This window comes from Mirounga angustirostris, unplaced genomic scaffold (assembly GCF_029215605.1).
Source record: "Mirounga angustirostris isolate CCGP_5_RB_7025 unplaced genomic scaffold, mMirAng1.0.hap1 SCAF_5, whole genome shotgun sequence".
Lineage (NCBI taxonomy): Eukaryota > Metazoa > Chordata > Mammalia > Carnivora > Phocidae > Mirounga > Mirounga angustirostris.
Window position 1 is genome coordinate 141,619,601 of NW_026991713.1, and position 17,892 is coordinate 141,637,492.

The window sequence follows — 17,892 nt, forward strand, 5'->3', positions numbered from 1 at the left end:
TCAGCAAAACTTAAGAGTAATAACATTGCTATTTAAATATTTCATCTCAAATGTACAAAATCTGCTTTCACAGGGACCTGAAACCAGAAAACATTTTGTTAAATGAAGACATGCACATCCAGATCACAGATTTCGGAACAGCAAAAGTACTATCCCCGGAGAGTAAACAAGGTGTGTGAGTGCCCTGTTTCATTGCTTAAGATCAAAAACAGCTTCTTAGAAATGTGTTCAATGGCATTATATTCGTTGTCAGTGACATGTTAGTCATACCTTTGCTGTTGTAAAGTAGACATTTAAGCTTTCACAGGGGCAGGCCCTGGCTTCCGTGGTGGCTCTGTCTGAAGGCCTGGGCAATTTGCACCTGGGCTGGAGGGAAGGTTCTTCTGGGCGGTTTGTGGTTGGTCTGCCAGCCCCTCTCTGCATGTTGGTGTCCCAGGTCCCTGTGAGCGCCTGGGAGTGTCCGCTACGGCTCAGCCTCCCCAGTCCTAGAAGATGCCAGGGTGCCACGTTTGTTCCTGGTCTTCTGTGCGGGAGCGTGGGGTCTGTGGAGTCAGCTCCCAGCCCTCCCGTGTTGGCACCGTGGGTTGTAACTGTGAGAGCACTGTCCCTATGTCCCAGTCCCCGCCATCTGCCTGTCTCCCCGTCCCCTGTGTGTAGTTGATCAGGCACGCCGATCATAGTGAAGTTCTGTGAAATTACAGAACAAGTGGGGGCTGACGTTTAATCTGCTGCTCAAGTGCACATTTATAATTACAAACCCTCCTAATCACTGTTCCCCTAGGGTAATTCCTGGTGTTGATTTGTGCATCATGGCCGCTCCATCACCTGAGGAGGAGTTGCTGACAGTAAAGTGGGCCAGAAGAGTCCCTTGGGGTGTCCTGGCTAGCCATTGGGGACCTTGAAAATGAACCTTGAGTCAGGACACGTGTCCCGAACAGAGCCACCCTGAGCCTGGCCCGCGAGGCTGGGCGTTGTGCTCGCCTCTGCCAGGGCTCGTGGGGACTCGTGAGAGAGAAGGACTGGGTTCAGATGGAAGCAACCACCTCGCTACAGCTGCCCTCCTGTGGAGAGGGGAGCTGTAAGCCCCATGAAGCAGTGGGAGAGCCTTCTAGCTCGGCCAGGCAGGCCTTGTCTGCCTCAGATTGAACTGAGGCCCCCTTAGTGAGCGGGTGCACGCAGGGCGGCTACCAGGCTCTGATACCTGGGGTCCCCTCCTCCCAGCTGCATCTGGCTGGGCCTCTGTGAATTCTTTTCCACAGGGTGCTTTATCTTTGCTTCCCAGGTGCTCTTGCAGCCCCGTGTTTTCACCCTCAGGATTATTGTGAAGATTCTGTTAGTTAGTGCCTTCCTGTTTGTGCAGACACTCATTGAATCACCAAGAACTGTGTCTTGGATTTGGGAACTTCTCTGAGAATCCTAGGGCACCACTCTGTGGAGCCAAAACAAAACTTGCAATCAAGGAAGACACTTTTATTTCTCAACAAATTTCAGTCCTGGTGCCACTCGCCTGCCTTTTGCAGCTCCCTTTCCCGCCTTCCCACCTTGGGGAAGTCTTTTGGGCACTTGTGAGATGCCCTGAAATCTTGATCTACTTGATTCATTCCTATCGCACAGTAACATTGTTTTTGTGGATACGGTGTAACCCATATCCATAAGCATTGTCCATGACCCAGGTGAACTGAACAGGAACTGCCATGGCCCCATTTTTGTCATCTCATGTGTGACTTCCTGTGGGGTCCCCCAGTCAGCCTCAGGAGCCATCCCCCTCGCGGTCTGCTCTGTCCGTTTTTCCTCTGCGCTCATTCCCTTTAGAATCTGATACTTGGCACAAGCTAGTCCTGTTGCCTTGTAGCCATTTAGAAAATAGAAGAATTTAAATGCATTAGTGAAATAAACCTGCGTTTCTTTGTTTCTAGAAGTAGAAGTCTAAAAGTCCTTAGACCGTGAACCAGGGAGAGCTGCTCGTATATAAGGATGAGTTGGCTGTTTTTTTCCTTCTTAGGGAAAGAGGGAAAAACATGTATAATTATGTGAGTGATTCACTTTAGTGACTTACTCTCACTTTCTGTTTGAAGTAGTTCAGATTCTTAGAATTTATTCTTGCATTAGCTTTTAACTTTGTACGTCGTACAGAGATGGTTTCCCGAAGACCTCTTAAGCTTGCAGAGAGCAAGCGTTGGTGGGAACATGACCCAGGCTCCTTAACTGTACTGTGCACATGAGCTTGTGTCACCCTCCTAGCAAGAGGCAGGTTGTCTATCTTCCCAGACCTCTGTCCCAGTGGGTCGTTCCTGGGTCTCTCTCACTGCTTTCTGTGGGGTCAGAGTGGCCCCATGGTTGTGAGGGGCAGGAATAGCAAACAGCAGGTAGCTGTTGAGGAGGGTGTGTGGGATTGATGAGGACTTCCTGGCTCAGAGGACTTGTGACTTCTAACCTAACCTAACAAGGGTCCCACAGACCTATCCGAGTGGGGGCAGCTTCATCATGCAGAGTAAGCCCCTTGTCTGTGGCTGTGTCACTGGCCTTTGCCTCTTTGTAAGAGGTTTGGGGAGCTCAGGAGGCCACAGAGGTTCAGACTTAGGGTTTGTGTCTAGAAACCTGTGTCTTGAGCTGTGTTGGCCTTTCTGGTGTGCATCCAGATGCGGAGGTTCCACTTACCAAACGGGGGGGCTGGTAGGTGTTAGGGGCAGGTGATGGGAGAGGGGTTGGGGGGAGGAGGCTGGAGAGCCGGTCACTTCTGTCACTCCCTCCAGCTGTACCTTCTGTAGATGGCCATCATCCCGACCCTCGGACCAGTATTGACCCCCTCTGGCTGTGCTGTGGACTCTGGACCCTGCCCCAGCGCCCCTGCCTCCGCCCCCCCCCCCCCCCCCCCCCCCAGCAAGGGCAGGACAGCTCCACCCAGCCCAGAAGCAGAGCTCACACGTTAGAGGAGAAAGTCCAGTTCCTGTACTTACGCCACCAGATACAGCTCTTTACATCGAGAAATGGTTTACTCTGGTCTTCTCAATCTTGGTGTTTGTTTAGTCATAGCTATGATAAATGCAGTTGTTTTTTTTGTTTGTTTGTTTAACAGAGAGTACTTGCTTTTTGTAAAATTCAAACCATGCATGTGACCTGATTTCCACCATCATCAATTTGTTTTCTCAGTAAATATTTTAGTATTTATCACTAAAATATAAAGTTTTTTAAAAAAAATATGACTACACAGGGCACCTGGGTGTCTCAGATGGTTAAGCATCTGCCTTCAGCTTGTGTCATGATCCCAGAGTCCTGGGATCGAGCCCCATATCAGGCTCCTGGCTCAGCGGGGACCTTGCTTCTCCCTCTCCCACTGCCTCTCCCCCCCGCCCCCATCCATTCTCTCTCTCTCTCTGTGTCTCAAATGAATAAATAAAATCTTAAAAAAAAAAAAAAGACTACAATAGCAAACCATCTTCATACATAAGAAACTAACAGTAATTCCTTTATATCCCAAAATACTGTGTTAAATTTCCAGTTGTCATAATTCTACATCATAATTTTTTTGGTGGTTATCTACTTGAATCAGGATTCAAATAAAGCTCCACATTGGGCTTAGCTCATTTGTTTCTTAAATTTCTTTTTCACTCTTTATTTTTTCCCTTGCAGTCTGCTGAAGAAACCAGGTCATTTGTCTTAGAGAGTTTCCTGGAGTTTCCTGATTGCACCTCTTTGGAGTCATGTAACAATGTTCCTGTCCCCTCTGTGCACTGGAAATGGGAAGTTAGATCTGGCCCCTTGATCACATGCACATTCAGTCCTCTCACACCAAAGGCTGGGGTGTGTTCTCCATTAGGACACTCATAACACTCCGTCATCTCTCTCTGTGATGTCAACAGCCCTTTATAACCATAATGGCCTAGATCCACTAATTCTCTAGAGAATGCAGAATGATCATAGCCTAACTCCTTCATTCATGGACTGGAGTTCTTTGAAGAAAAACTTCCCCATAGCAATTATTTGGTAACTATAGTGGTATTGACTAAGGAGGAAGAACAGAATAAATGCTTACTTTCCTTTCCCCTTCATTTGCCACTTGTGAAAACCTTCAACTGGTTCACTGTCCTCCTTCAGTATTGACCAGTTCATCAAAAACATGATTTACCCCTTTCTTGCACCATACGCAAAAGCTAACTCCGAAGTTAACTTGGCTAGACCAGAGATGTGAATGTAGAATGCAGAAACTGAACCTCTTGAAAGAAGTGTAGGTGTAAATCTCCATGACCTTGGGTTAGGCAGTGAGTGGTTTCTTAGATACGCCACCTAAAGCATGAGCAACAGAAGAAAAATAGACTGCATCCAGTTGGGAAAGTTTTGTGCTGTGTTACCGTTCAGAAAGTGAAATGGGAAAAAATATCTCCAAATCATATATCTTAAGGGACTTATACCCAGAATGTATAAAGAACTCGTAACTCAAGAAATAAAATGAAATAAAAATTTAAAAGTGGGCACAGGGTCTGAATAGATGTTTCTCCAAAGAAGACAGACAAATGGCCGGTAAACACATGAAAAAATGCTCGCAGGTCATTGGGGAAATGGCAGATCAAAAGCACACTGAGCTACTGCTTCTAGGACGCCTGTGATCAAAATGACAGACCGTGATGACAAGCCTTAGTAAGTGTGTCAAGGGACCGAAGCCCTCGTGTTCTGCAGGCGGGAATGTGAAATGGTGCAGTGGCTCTGGAAAGCAGGCTGGCAGCCCCTCCAAAGGTTAGCCATAGTTACCTTGTAACTCAGCAGTGGTATTTGCCAGGGCATACCCAAGAAAGTGGAAAACATGTTCACAGAAAAAAGGTGTACAGGAATGGTGAGAGCAGCTTTCTGTATGCTAGCTAGAACGTGGAGAAAACTCCAGTGTCCATCAGCTGATCATGCACATGGGACTTGTCATTTCTTTCAGAAATCTTTCTTAGTTTTCAATGTATAAGTTTTGTACTATTTTTAGTAAATCCCTAACTTTTATTTTTGAGGCTATTGTAAGTGGAATTGTTTTCCAAATTTCATTTTCAAATTACTCACTGCAACTATATAGAAATACATTTGATTTTTGTGTCCTGCGGCCTGGCAGAATTTGCTTCTTAGTTGTGATAGTTTTTTGTTTGTTTTTTTGTTTTTGGTTTGTTTTTTTTTAAAGATTTTATTTATTTATTTATTTGACAGAGAGAGAACACAAGCAGGCAGAGTAGCAGGCAGAAGGAGAGGGGGAAGCAGGCTCCCCGCTGAGCAGGGAGCCCGATGCGGGGCTCGATCCCAGGACCCTGGGATCATGACCTGAGCTGAAAGCAGATGCTTAACAGACTGAGCCACCCAGGCACTCCACTGTGATAGTTTTTTAATGAATTCCTCAAAACTTTCTGCATGTAAGATCAAGTCATCTGTGATTCAAGATGGTTTTACTTTTCCTTTCCACTCTGGACGCCTTTTATCTCTTCTTGCCCACCTGCCCTGGTAGGACCTCCAGGACCTTGTGGAGTCAGCGGGGCCAGAGCAGGTGCCGCTTGTCATGTTCCTGATCTTAGGGGAGAAGCTTCAGTCTCTCACCATCGAGTGGGATGCTCGCTGTGGGGTTTTCCTAGACGCCCTGATCAGGTTAAGGAGGTTCCTTTCTCTTCTTCTTTTTTTTTTTTTTTTTTAATTTATTTATTCATGAGAGAGAGAGAGAGAGAGAGAGAGGCAGAGGGAGAAGCAGGCTCCCAAGGAGCCGAGAGCCCGATGTGGGACTCGATCCCAGGACCCCGGGATCATGACCCGAGCTGAAGGCAGACGCTTAACCATCTGAGCCACCCAGGCGCCCCGGTTCCTTTCTCTTCTTACTTTGTGACGTATTTTTGTCATGGAGTGTTGAATTTTTATTAGATCCCTTTTCTGAATCTGTTGAGATGATCATGTGGTTTTTCCCTTTATGCTAATGATACATAGTATATTTATTGATTTTTATATGTTGAACCACCCTTGTATTCCTGGGATAAACACCACTTGGTCATGGTGCAGACTCCTCTTGATGTGTCCCTGTATTCAGTGTGCTCATCTTTTGTCCAAGAGGTCAGCCCATTTTGTGGAGTGTGTTTGCTGTGCTTCACTTGGGGGCTTATGGGTACGATACGAGCAGTCTGTTGCACTTCCAGCTTTGAAGAGAGTATAGGTGTCCTCTGACCTCAGAGACACTTCTTGAGGTCCCTCCTTCCTCACTGGCACTTCTGAGTCCGAGGTGGTGGCCAGAGCGTTCCACGGCCCAGGATGCTGGTCAGTTTCTTTGAATCACTTTCAGGGTGGAGACAACAACGCAGCCCAAGACCCTCTTCTTTACCCTGACCCTGTGGCCTACTTCCAGTGGGTCAGTGGCATGGAAATGGCAGCGTTTTGGCCAGTGGTGGGTTCTGGACCTGGTTTTCTAACTGGTGGAGCAGTTTGGCCTTCGGTTCATCTCTGAGCCTCTGGGGGGAGGGAACTCGGTTATCTGTGCATTTCTAATGCTCTCTGGGGCTCTTACCCTGGTGTCATGCATAGAAGTTGGCTGTGTGTGAAGCTGAGAGGAGAAAGTTGCTTATTTTCCCTAAACTTTCAGTGAAATTGAACATTTCCTTTAATTATGAAGGTAGGCAACAAATGTCTGCTGTCATCAGGAGCAGTCACAGGTGTTTCTCTGTTCCGTTACAGTTGTCACAGATTCCTTTTTTTTAGATTTATTTATTTATTTTAGAGCACACACAAGTTGGGGGAGGAACAGAGGAAGAGGGGCAAAGAGAATCTCCAGCAGACTCCCCACTGAGCTCGATCCCACGACCCTGAGATCATGACCTGAGCCAAAATTGAGTCGGACAGTCAACCGACTGAGCCACCCAGATGCCCCTGCCCCCAGCTTTTTTTTTTTTAAGATTTATTTATTTGGGAGAGATGGAGTGCCAGTGTGTACCCACGCTACCGCCAGGAGCGGCAGAGGGAAAATCTCCCCTAGACTCCCTGCTGAGCACGGAGCCTGCCATGGGCTCCATCTCATGACCCTGAGATCATGACCCTGAGCTGAAACCAAGAGTCGGAGGACACTCAACCAACTGAGTCCCCCAGGCGCCCCCACAGTTGTCACAGATTCTTGGTCTGTCATGTGCCCCATTGCTGCTTTAGGGTTACCGTATTGTTAGACTTGCCAGATCTTGTTATTACACTGATAAAGAAAATCACGTACTGTTACATCACACTGTCACTGCTTTAATATTTTGGTATTTTCATCCTTTGTCCTCCTGCATATTTTGTTATGCCTTTAGAACATCATTCTGAGGGCGGCCCTGTTCTTTTCCACGTGCTAGAGGAGTCATTCATCTCATGACTAACGAGAGCTCCTGTCCTCGGGGGTGATTTCATACCTCCCTGGGGACTCGGAGTCCTGCCTCTAAGAAGGTGGGCATGGGCTCCTGGGTGAGAGGAAGCAGCAGATGTCATGGGAGACAAGCCGACCCAGGCCCAGAAAGCCTACAACAACCACACAGCCCTAATGACATCATGATTCACTGTTTAAAGCCCAGCCACGGGCCGGGCTGGGAATGGTGTATACCTTTTAGACTTTATTTGGTGCATCATGTAGCTATTTTTTTTTTTAAAGATTTTATTTATTTGACAGAGAGAGACACAGCGAGAGAGGGAACACAAGCAGGGGGAGGGGGAGAGGGAGAAGCAGGCTTCCTGCCGAGCAGGGAGCCCAATGTGGGGCTCGATCCCAGGACCCTGGGATCATGACCTGAGCCGAAGGCAGACGCTTAATGACTGAGCCACCCAGGCGCCCCATCATGTAGCTATTTAAAAGCACAACACCTCTATATATTGTTTGATGGCCTGAATTATTTATTTAATTATGCGTAAATACATCTTTCCATACAAAAATACGTTTTTAAAACTTTTTAATAGTAGCATTAAAAAAACAAATCTCAGGGGCACCTGGGTGGCTGAGTCGGTTGGGCATCCGCCCTCGGCTTGGGTCGTGATCCCAGGATTCTGGGATCGAGCCCCATGTGGGGCTCCTTGATCAGCGGGGAGTCTGCTTATCCCTCTCCTCTGCTCTCTTGCTCTCTCTCCATCTCAGGTAAATAAATAAAACCTTAAAAGATAAAATAAAAAAACAAATCGCAGAAGCAACTCATGTTTACCATGCAGAATGGACACACAGTAGAGGCAGTGAATTACCAAGTGGGGCTCCCGGGGTTCGTGTCGTCCTGCTGTCTGTGCTGGATCTGTCCTTGAGGACCAGGTGCCAGGAGTGGAGTTGCTGGCTCAGAGGGCAAGTTTGTTCTCTATGAATTTTGATGCTTTTTGGAAAATTGCTCCCCTGAAAATGACTCCCTTCTGAATCCCCACCAGTAGCACTGTGTGTGTCTTCTCAAATCTTTGCCAACAGTGTGTATTTCCTTTTTTATCTTTGCTGATTTGATAGGCCATCGTGTTTTAATTTGCATTTCTTTGATTCATTGCATCATTGAATGGTTTCATTTGGTTTTGGCTCTGGGTTTCTTTTTTCCTCTTATGAATCACCTCAGTGTTCTTGGCAGTATCACTCAGGGTCCTGGCAGGATGCAAATGCAGCCACAAAGTCTTTACAGGAAAATAACTTAATGAAGGGAGCAGTTACAGAGAGCTGGGCCGAAGAAGCAACAGGGCTGGATCCCCACAGTGGTACTGTGAGCCTCTCGGGCCCAGGGCAGGTCGGGGGCATCGTGGTGGGAGAGGGGTGCAGCCTGGGGTGAGGCAGAAGTAGTAACACCCATGGCTCTCCCCTGGCGCCCCCCTCTGGGGGCTCCTGCTGACTCCAGGGCTGTAGTGCCCAGGATCCCCCCCCGGAGCATCAAGGAGGACAGAGAACACGTTTGGGGACACATGGGGAAGAGCGAGCACACTGGCTTCGTCCGTGTTTTCTTCCTGGGCATCTGCCTCAGAGGCCTTTGGACAGCAGTCAGGAGGTCTCCCCCGCGGCAAGCCCCCGCCAATTTAAGGCCTCCCCAGGGATGGTGAGCGGGGACGCGATGGCCTCTCTCAGCCCAGATGCCACGTGCTGCATTGGTGTGGCTGGACACCCTGGTTTCCGTTTGCATTTTAATTCAGGTGTTGTGTTATTTATAGCCATATGCTGTCAAGAATTTTGTAGACAGACCAAACATAGGTCTGCTGTGTTTTGTCCCAGGAAGCTGTAACCTCAAGTCATTTCTCTGTCAGGACCAGTCTGAGGTGCCCAGTACAGAGCCTGCAGTCAAGTGCAGAAGGAGAAGGTTGCTTCCCCCGACTTAACACACACACAGCCGCGCAGGAAAGACGAAGGCACGTTCAGCTGTTCTCCCTTCCCCAGCTCCCCTTCCTCCAGAACGTCCCAGAACGGAGCTGGCTCCTCCTGTTCTATTTAGGGCCGTGTCTTCAGAGGGTTGGAGAGCGCTGTCCTAGGGAGGCTGCACGGAGGCCACCGAGGGCCTGGGGACGTGTGGGGCTGAAGAGCTCCTGCTGTTTGCAGCCTGTGGGATGCTTAGCTGCAGCCCTGGCGTCTGCGCCCTAGGTGACCGGAGCTCCCTTCCACCCCCGTTGTGCCAGCTGGAAATGTCTCCCGGCGTTGGCAGATGTCCCCTGGGGGCCTGTCTGTCCCCAGCTGAGAACCCTGCATAGAAAAGTTCAGACACTTGTCGGTAAGCCCACCCAGCAGGACCCTGCATGGGGCTGGTTGCTGCTTTCTGTGTCCCCGGTTTCAGAAGCGGGGGTCTGGAGACCATTCGCTGGTAGGTGTGTTGCTGTGATGTTTTACTTCTTAGGTCGGTTCAGGAAAATATGTCCTTAGGGACAAATACTTTTGGCAGGGATTATTAAAGATAATGAGAAAAAGGACCGTTTGATCTGCGAAAGGGTCAGGCTAGGTCACGGGGCTTGTGTGCCCGGAGCAATATGCTGTTGAACCATGGTTAGGTCTCCTGTCTGCCACGGGTTGCTGGGACAGGAGACAGGGCCGTGCTGGAACCTGCTGCTGGGAAAGGTGGTCTCCTCCAGGGGCCTGTCCGAGCAGGACCAGAGCCTTGCCAACAGCTGTTCGGTGTGGGTACAGGGTACTCTTTATGTGGGGCCGGGTGTGGAGGGCCATGCGTGGCAGGTCACGGCAAGTGATGGCGGGGGGTGTCTCCCGGGAAGTGTCAGGGGTGACGCAGCATTTCACATGCTCCTAAGAGAAGGGTTTTGCTCTCAGACAGTGGGCAGTTGTCACATGGGAATCTCAGTCCTGTGTCTGTCGGTCACAGGGAAAGGCGGAGTGACTGTGCTGTCCTGCATAGCAGAAGACGCCCCATGCAGATGCCTCAGGAGCCATGTGGTAGAGCAGGCCGGCTCCTGCCCAAAGTGCCGCCCTGTCGGGGCTGCTTAGCTGCTCATGAGTGCCTGAGGACCTTGACGGCCACTGGGGTGACTCGGGTGTTGTTGTGTCATCTGTTTTGTGATGGGCGTGTCCAGAGGGTCCTGCTGTCACTGACCCTAGGAGTCTGTGGGTTGAGCTTGGCGAACCTGGTGTTGCACAGCCCAGTACCAGAGGCGGCAGGGCGTTCAGAAGGTTTCCTGGCCAGGACTCCTGGGTCTCACTCCCTTTATCGCCCCTAACCACCGTGAGCTGTTTGTCAGGGGGGGCGTAGCCTGCATGGGGTCAGGTCCGTTCCCACATCGCTGCGTTTCCCATCTGTGCCTGCTGTGTCTGCGGCTGTTTTAGGCACCACAGGTCCAGGAGTGAACCAAACAGATAAGCCCCCTGTCTTCAGGATGCTCCCAGCTAACAGGAGGCTGGGCGAACGCCTCTCTAGTGTGTCTGTGAGAGGTGCCCAGAGGACTGCGGCGGGCTGGCCTGGAGGGACTGCCCTGGCAGTCAGGGCTGGTGTCACGGAGCGGGTGACCTTTGAGCCAGCCCTTGGAGGAGAGAGCCCCAAGAAGGGGGTTTGAGGGGAGGGCCCGGGACTAGTGCTGTGACCGAGAGCTCAGTTACGCCTGGTGAACCATGACGTCCCTGATGGGTGAGCATCCATGGTGCAGCGTTGGTAAATGCTTGTGTCTCAGTGTGACCTTTCTCCCTTTTTTCTTTTCTCATCAGCCAGGGCCAACTCGTTTGTAGGAACAGCCCAGTATGTGTCTCCAGAGCTGCTCACAGAGAAGTCGGCCTGTAAAAGGTAACTCACTTTCATCTGATCCGGGATATTTTCTTTTCACTACAGTAGCTCTTACGTTTGTTTTTTCATGTACAGTTAATAGTTAAGGGAGTGCCTTTTATGGCCTTTATCAGTATCTTTCTTGGATAACCTGTGTGCTCCTTTATTGTTCTTTGTTATACTTCCTGGGGCTGTTGTTGCTTGATGCTTTGAGATTTGATCTTGTTCCTTTAGGAGCAACTATTCAGTGGGGGGGAAAGTGTGGCCAAGAGGTCAGTATTCCTTGCCGTGTCCCTGAGCCCTGGGATCCTTAGCGCTGCCTCCGGCTGGTGCCCCCTGGTGGTGGCAGCGGCAGGAGGTCAACTCTAGCAAAACAGGCTCTGCAGAGTGTGGGGAGAGGCCCGGAAGGCAGCCCGTGTGGGAGGGGGTGGAGCTGGTTTCCCAGCCAGGGCCCAGCCAGTGCGAGCCATCCCTCCCCAGTGCTTAGAACCAGCACAGGCCTGGAGCCACAGGGTCGAGACCCTGAGTGGGGGCCTGAGTTTTGAAAATGAGAGGTGCATAGGTGAGGTTCTGCTCGCAGGAACAGAGGTCTGGAGAGTGAAGAGTCAGCAGCAGGGCAGCAGGGGACAAGGGGATGGGGATGCCAATGGCCAGGAGCAGGGAGAAGTCAGGAGAACGGTCTAGGGCAGGCCTGAGGCAGGCAGAGGACGGAGAGGTAGCAGAAGAGTCTGTGGTCTCAGTGTTGAGAGCCGTTCCAGATGACAAGTTCTGTGGCTGGAGCTTTTCTCTGGCTCCTTGATGCTGGGGGTGGGGGGGCCTCCCCCGGGTTGACTAAGGGCCGTGCCGTCAGTGTCCTGTACTGGCCGGCTGCAAGGAGCCACTTTCCTGAGAGACAGCCCTGCCAGAAGTGGCAGAGGAGTGAGTGGTTCTGGGGGTGGCTCTGTGTTTCTGAGTGTGACCGCTTTTTAAAAACTCTCTAGGGGTTGGAGGCGCAGGGCACACATGAAGGTGGGTGGGCCTCTTAGCAGTCTCTGGGTTCTTTTTTTTTTTTTTTTTAAAGATTTTATTTATTTATTTGAGAGAGAGAGAATGAGAGACAGAGAGCATGAGAGGGAGGAAGGTCAGAGGGAGAAGCAGACTCCCTGCTGAGCAGGGAGCCCGATGCGGGACTCGATCCCGGGACTCCAGGATCATGACCTGAGCCGAAGGCAGTCGCTTAACCAACTGAGCCACCCAGGCGCCCTCTTTTTGTTTTTTTAATCTTACTCAGTCCACAGATTCTGAACTCTTACTGTGGGCCAGACATTGTTGTAGGGCAGGGCTTCTTAGCTGGGGCAGTTCTGCCCCCCAGGGCACATTTGGCCCTGTCTGGACACTTTAGGTGTCGCCACTTGGCAGGAGTGGGAAGGGAGTGCTATTGGCGACTGGCGGGTGGAGGCCAGGGACGCTGCTCAGCCTGGTGAGATGCAGATACAGCTCCCCAGCAAGACTGAATAGGCTCCTGGTGTCCACGGTGCCGAGGCTGGGTGGTGGGTGCTGCGGGCCAGATTCTCGAAACATATGTCATGGCTGCCTAAAGGCTAGCTTTTCCTCAATTTGGGGCTTTTAGAATGAAGTAGCCCTTTAGCACTGATGGCGGAAGGCCTCCAGCTCTGCTGGGTGAGATGGGAAGAGAGAGTGGCCGCTGCCTTCTGTGTGAAAACTGGAAGGAGCATGTCTACCCACATTCACTTGTCCGTCATTTAAACTCTCCTGGGTGGGTGCGCTGGCAGTGGGGGCAGTGGCCTGCTGGGGGCGTGAGGGGGTAGCTAGCTCTGTGAGGGAGACAGCATTGTGTATCTTTTTATGCTTTTAAATGTTTAAGTCGTGATATTTATTCGAAAATAGTTAAGATTTGTTTTCTGATTCTAAAAGTGATACCTGTGTATTATAAAGAATTCTTAGAAAATATGGAGGATACAAGAGCAAGGAACACTCAGAGTCTGCAGCCCACTTACACCAGTGTCTTTGCAGTTAGTTATTTCTGTGTGTCTTCTGTATGTTCACATGACTTCTGTTCACCTTGAGCCCTGTTTCTTGGGATTACGGAGCCAGCATCTCCCGTGTCCCTGAAGTCATCTGTAGACATCTCTGACACTGTGTGCTTCTGGCACATGGATTTACTGTAGGTCATTGAGTTCGTCCTTTATTGTTGGCACTGAGGTGCTTTTCATTTACGTGGCACAATCTTGCGTGACTGCCACATGCCACACATGCCAGGCCCCGGGGAGGGGAAAGGTGCCCCTGCGTGTCCTGAGTCTGTGGGGTCTGCCTCACGGTCCTCCACTTGGATTGCAGGAAGCGGAATGACTTGGTCTAACTTAGCATTTTAAAAATCCTTGGTACAGGGCGCCTGGGTGGCTCAGTTGGTTAAGCGACTGCCTTCGGCTCAGGTCATGATCCTGGAGTCCCGGAATCGAGTCCCGCATCGGGCTCCCTGCTCAGCGGGAGGTCTGCTTCTCCCTCTGACCCTCCCCCCCTCATGTGCTCTCTCTCTCTCATTCTCTCTCTCAAATAAATAAATAAAATCTTAAAAAAAAAAAAAAAATCCTTGGTACATACTGCTTTCCAGAAACGTTACACCGACTTCCCTCTTTAGTTTTTATTGTATTAAAAAACCATCTTAAGTGGTAGGAGAGCGGCTGGTGATAAACATTCAGATAATGCACAGGAGTGAGAAGAGCCCAGGCCCGGCTGTGTGGACAGTCCCGCTTCCTGGAGGCGGCAGCCCGCCCATAGCCGCCCGCTCAGTCTCTGGCTACTGCCACTGCCAAGGGCCGAAGCTTTTCTGTTGGTGTCTGTCTTGTGTGGCTCCCCATTTTAACTAGACTGGATAGTAGAGAAAACCAAGTGTAAAACTAGTTATTGGGTAGAATGTAGATTCTCTTTTTTTTTTTTTTTTTAAGATTTTACTTATTTATTTGACAGAGAGAGAGACACAGCGAGAGAGGGAACACAAGCAGGGGGAGTGGGAAAGGGAGAAGCAGGCTCCCCGCAGAGCAGGGAGCCCGATGCGGGGCTCAATCCCAGGACCCTGGGACCATGACCTGAGTCGAAGGCAGACGCTTAACAACTGAGCCACCCAGGCGCCCTTGTAGATTCATTTTTTAAATGCCCTTCACTCCACTTGTATGTTGTGCCTCAGATTTCTGATCTGTTCTATCTTTTAACCCATGTCACACGCCCTTCCTGCCCCCGGCGCTGCGGCTGGCCTGACCCTTCCACCCGCACCCTGCAGTCTCATCTCCTGAATGCCAGGCCGTGGCCTCTTCCAGAAGCTGGTTGTATGCAGCAGCCCATGAGCCCGTGTACATTTAGGGCTTGGGGGAGGCAGCTGGCGGTGTGGGATGAGTTGCATCTGGATGCTTTTGTAGTGCTGAGCTGGGAGTAGAATGAAAAACTTCCAGGGGCGCCTGGGTGGCTCTGTTGGTAAGGGAGAGACTTGTGTTCTCTCTCTCTCTGTCAAATAAATAAATAAAATCATTAAAAAAAAAAAAAAGAAAAACTTCCAGAGGAAAGAAAATATGCAAAGTTGATGTCAGCCATGAGCTCCAAGAGGGCACTGAGGGGCAAGAGTGAGCAGGGTGGGGTGGGAAGGGGGCGGTGACATCACAGGCAAGGAGAGCATCCCCTCCAGGGTCCCTGCTAGCTGGTTCTGGAAACAGCTTAGGGAAGTTTAGAACTGTTTCTTCTAAAATGTGGAATTAAAATGTTTATGAAGGAGGGATAGGGCTTTTCACAAGTTCAAGAAGGGACAGAATTAAAGCTTGCTTTGTGCATATCCTGTGGATTGTCTCATTTGGCCCCTTGGCTTGCGTCTGTGTCCTGGGGGTAAACGCTGAGAGAGTTGCGAGAGAATCTAAGTTGATCCATCGCTGTACTGACCTGCAGTGAGTGCCAGGAGCCCCCTTACCAGCGCCACCACCTGCTGCCTGGCACTGGAAGAAGGTGCTTCACTGTCACTGTCAGTGTTTCTGTAGTCAGGAATGACCTCTGCTGTCTCTTCAGGTCCACGTGGGCCCTGTGAGACAGTTGGGGCCCCCCGGCAGTGGCGGGTCTGTGGGAATGGCCGCATGGCCTGGCCCAGTAGTGCCTGCTGTGTGTGGGACTCTCCGAGTCCGGGTCCCCAGGGAGGCCCCCTCAAGAAGGACCCTGAGCAGGTTCCCACCCTCACACTGACCTGGTTTTAAAGAAGAGAAGTAGATCAGAGATGGGGCAGTAGAACCAGTAGGGCAGAAGTGAACTGTGCTTGTCACGGACATTTTACAAACGTCGTTCTTCTCTGTTTTTCCCCTCCCTTAAAGTTCAGACCTTTGGGCTCTCGGATGTATAATATACCAGCTTGTGGCAGGACTGCCGCCTTTTCGAGCGGGGTAAGACCACCCACCACCCCCAAGCCCATCGCAGCAGCTGCAGGAGAGGTGGGAGGGGGCAACCCTGGGGCTGGGCCAGGGCTGGGCCAGGGTTCGGGGACTTCTGCAGCAGTGTCTCTGCAGGAGAGAGGGAGACTGCTGGCCCGGGAAAGGTAAAGCTCTGTGCTGGGGATGTTTGTGCACTCTGCCCAAGTGATGGTGTTTCTTGTTTTACAGAAATGAATATCTTATATTTCAGAAGATCATTAAGTTGGAGTATGACTTTCCTGAAAAATTCTTCCCTAAGGCAAGAGACCTTGTGGAAAAACTTTTGGTAAATATTCTGAATTGTCTTCTGTAAGATGATCCGACAGCCACACTCTGAGTCCCTCTAAACTTGTGGTCAGAGCAGCTTTCCTGGAGGCCCCTGTGTTTCACAGAAGGGTGTCTTAGGGTTGATAATGAGTGTAGGTAGATTTTGTCATCTGATTACTATAAGTCCTTTTCAATTTCCAAATGCCCAATTCTTGACTTTAGTAAGACAGGAAATCATTGTATCATTTTGCATTTGTTCATCAACATACATGGCATTTTAAGTTACTTGTTGCTGGAGCTACTGGGTGTATTATAGTGGCAGATGGCTCTAAATCCTGCACAGTGACATCTGTGGGTGTCAGCTTTAGAGTCTGCTGCAGGAAGGTTTTAAAGATCACCCAGGTACTATAGAAGAGGTAAGCGATTCACGCAGCAAAGGTATTTGAGTTTGTGTTTAGCAGCTGCAGTGTCCCTGCCCTGGTGTGCACGGGTGCTGGACCTCCCCTTCACTTTCCCTTCGTCTTGGGGACAGGGTCAGTCCTGTGTCGGCCTGCCTCTCCGGGGCCTGTCCCGTCAGCAGGCAGCGTGTTGATGCTCGGTGGGTCTAGGGCCGTAAAGCTGAATCTGGGAGGAGACGACTCTGGGGCCCTTTGAGATGAAGCACAGTTGGGAGAACACAGCATTTTGAGTTCTGTCCGTGGTAGCTCGCCATCTAGACAGATTCTTGGTCTCTTTGTTATTAAAGACAGTATGTTTATTTTTTTCTTGTTGTAGGATTTTTAATTGTGTATTTTAAGAGAACGCTTGATGCTATTCATTAAATTTTGAGTTATTTTCACCTATGCAAGGGGAAGGCTAGGAGCTTGAGAGAGGTAAACGAAGCCCCAGGGGTGACTCTGCTGTCCACGGCATGCTGTGGGATGGGGCGGGACAGGCCCTAGTGCCCTCCTTTGTCTGAGATGAGAAGAATTGAAAAGGAGTACTCAAAAAGAATGTTTTTGTCAAATACTTTTCGATCCAAGCACTGACTTGTGTTGACTTCTGTTTCAGGTTTTAGATGCCACGAAGCGATTAGGCTGTGAGGAAATGGGAGGGTACGGCCCCCTGCGAGCTCATCCGTTCTTTGAATCCATCACGTGGGAGAACTTGCAGCATCAGACGCCTCCGAAGCTCACCGCCTACCTGCCAGCCATGTCGGAGGATGACGAGGACTGCTACGGAAACGTAAGCCAGCCAGCATGTGCACGCATGTGCGCGCGTGTACGCAGTGTATGTGCGTGTGGGGGGGGGTGTGCATGCGTGAGTGGTGTTTGTGCATGTGTCTGGCGGGGGGAGCGTGTGCGTGCACACGCACGTGTGTGTCAGGAACAGCCCCGCAGTGCTGTGTGCCACCATTCCTCGGTGCACAGGGAGTCCTTGCCATGGGCCCTGGGAGCCCAGCTTGTGGAATGCATGGCTGGAGGGGAGGCCAGTATAGACGTGTTGGTGGCTGAGCCCTGTGCAGCCCCTGGCCGAGTTTCCCCAGTTCCAGGGCCAGTGAAGCGTCCACCTGCCCATCTGCCCAAGCGCAGATTGCCAGGCTGGGGGGGGGTGAGGGCAGTCTCCTTTTCTTACTGTAGTTAGTTTCCCCCCAGAGGCAGCGTGCTGTTGGGTCAGGGAGACTGGAACCCATGGGAGCAGCACCCTCCATGCTGTCCCCCTGGGCTTCTGTCTTCTCCTTTTGGCTGGTGCTTTGTAATTGTGCGTCTAAAGACATTCTGGAATGCTTCTCATCTTCCAGAAGCCCAGGGTGCTGCTGCTTTGAACTTTTGGGGGACATTGGTCACTGTTAGCTTTTCGTGCCTAGTAGAGGTGGGGTCTTGAGTATATTTGTTGTTTGAACGTTCCTTATGGAGGATGTGAAGACACGGAAGTGGGCAGAGGGATACAGTGAGTGGCCATGCACCCCCCTCACACCACCAGTGACCAGCTTCTTGGCAGTCCTGTGCTCCCTCCTCACCCTCCACCATGACCCCCCATGT

The 17,892-nt window shown here is 50.6% G+C and overlaps 1 protein-coding gene across 7 annotated transcripts in view; it reads left to right on the plus strand.

Annotated features, from left to right (window-relative positions):
• PDPK1 (3-phosphoinositide dependent protein kinase 1) overlaps nucleotides 1-17,892 on the plus strand; it is a 97,489-nt gene that overhangs the window by 61,540 nt on the left and 18,057 nt on the right. For 6 of the 7 annotated variants that reach the window (XR_010411783.1, XM_064592367.1, XM_064592370.1 and 3 more), the window contains 5 exons: nucleotides 74-171; nucleotides 11,111-11,186; nucleotides 15,509-15,577; nucleotides 15,794-15,890; nucleotides 16,922-17,095. Coding sequence is in view for 6 of the 7 variants with exons in the window: in XM_064592367.1 (XP_064448437.1) it covers nucleotides 74-171; nucleotides 11,111-11,186; nucleotides 15,509-15,577; nucleotides 15,794-15,890; nucleotides 16,922-17,095 (514 nt within the window). In the remaining variant the exon portion in view is untranslated. The remainder of the gene's footprint in view (nucleotides 1-73; nucleotides 172-11,110; nucleotides 11,187-15,508; nucleotides 15,578-15,793; nucleotides 15,891-16,921; nucleotides 17,096-17,892) is intronic. The other variant, XM_064592368.1, reaches the window with a different exon arrangement.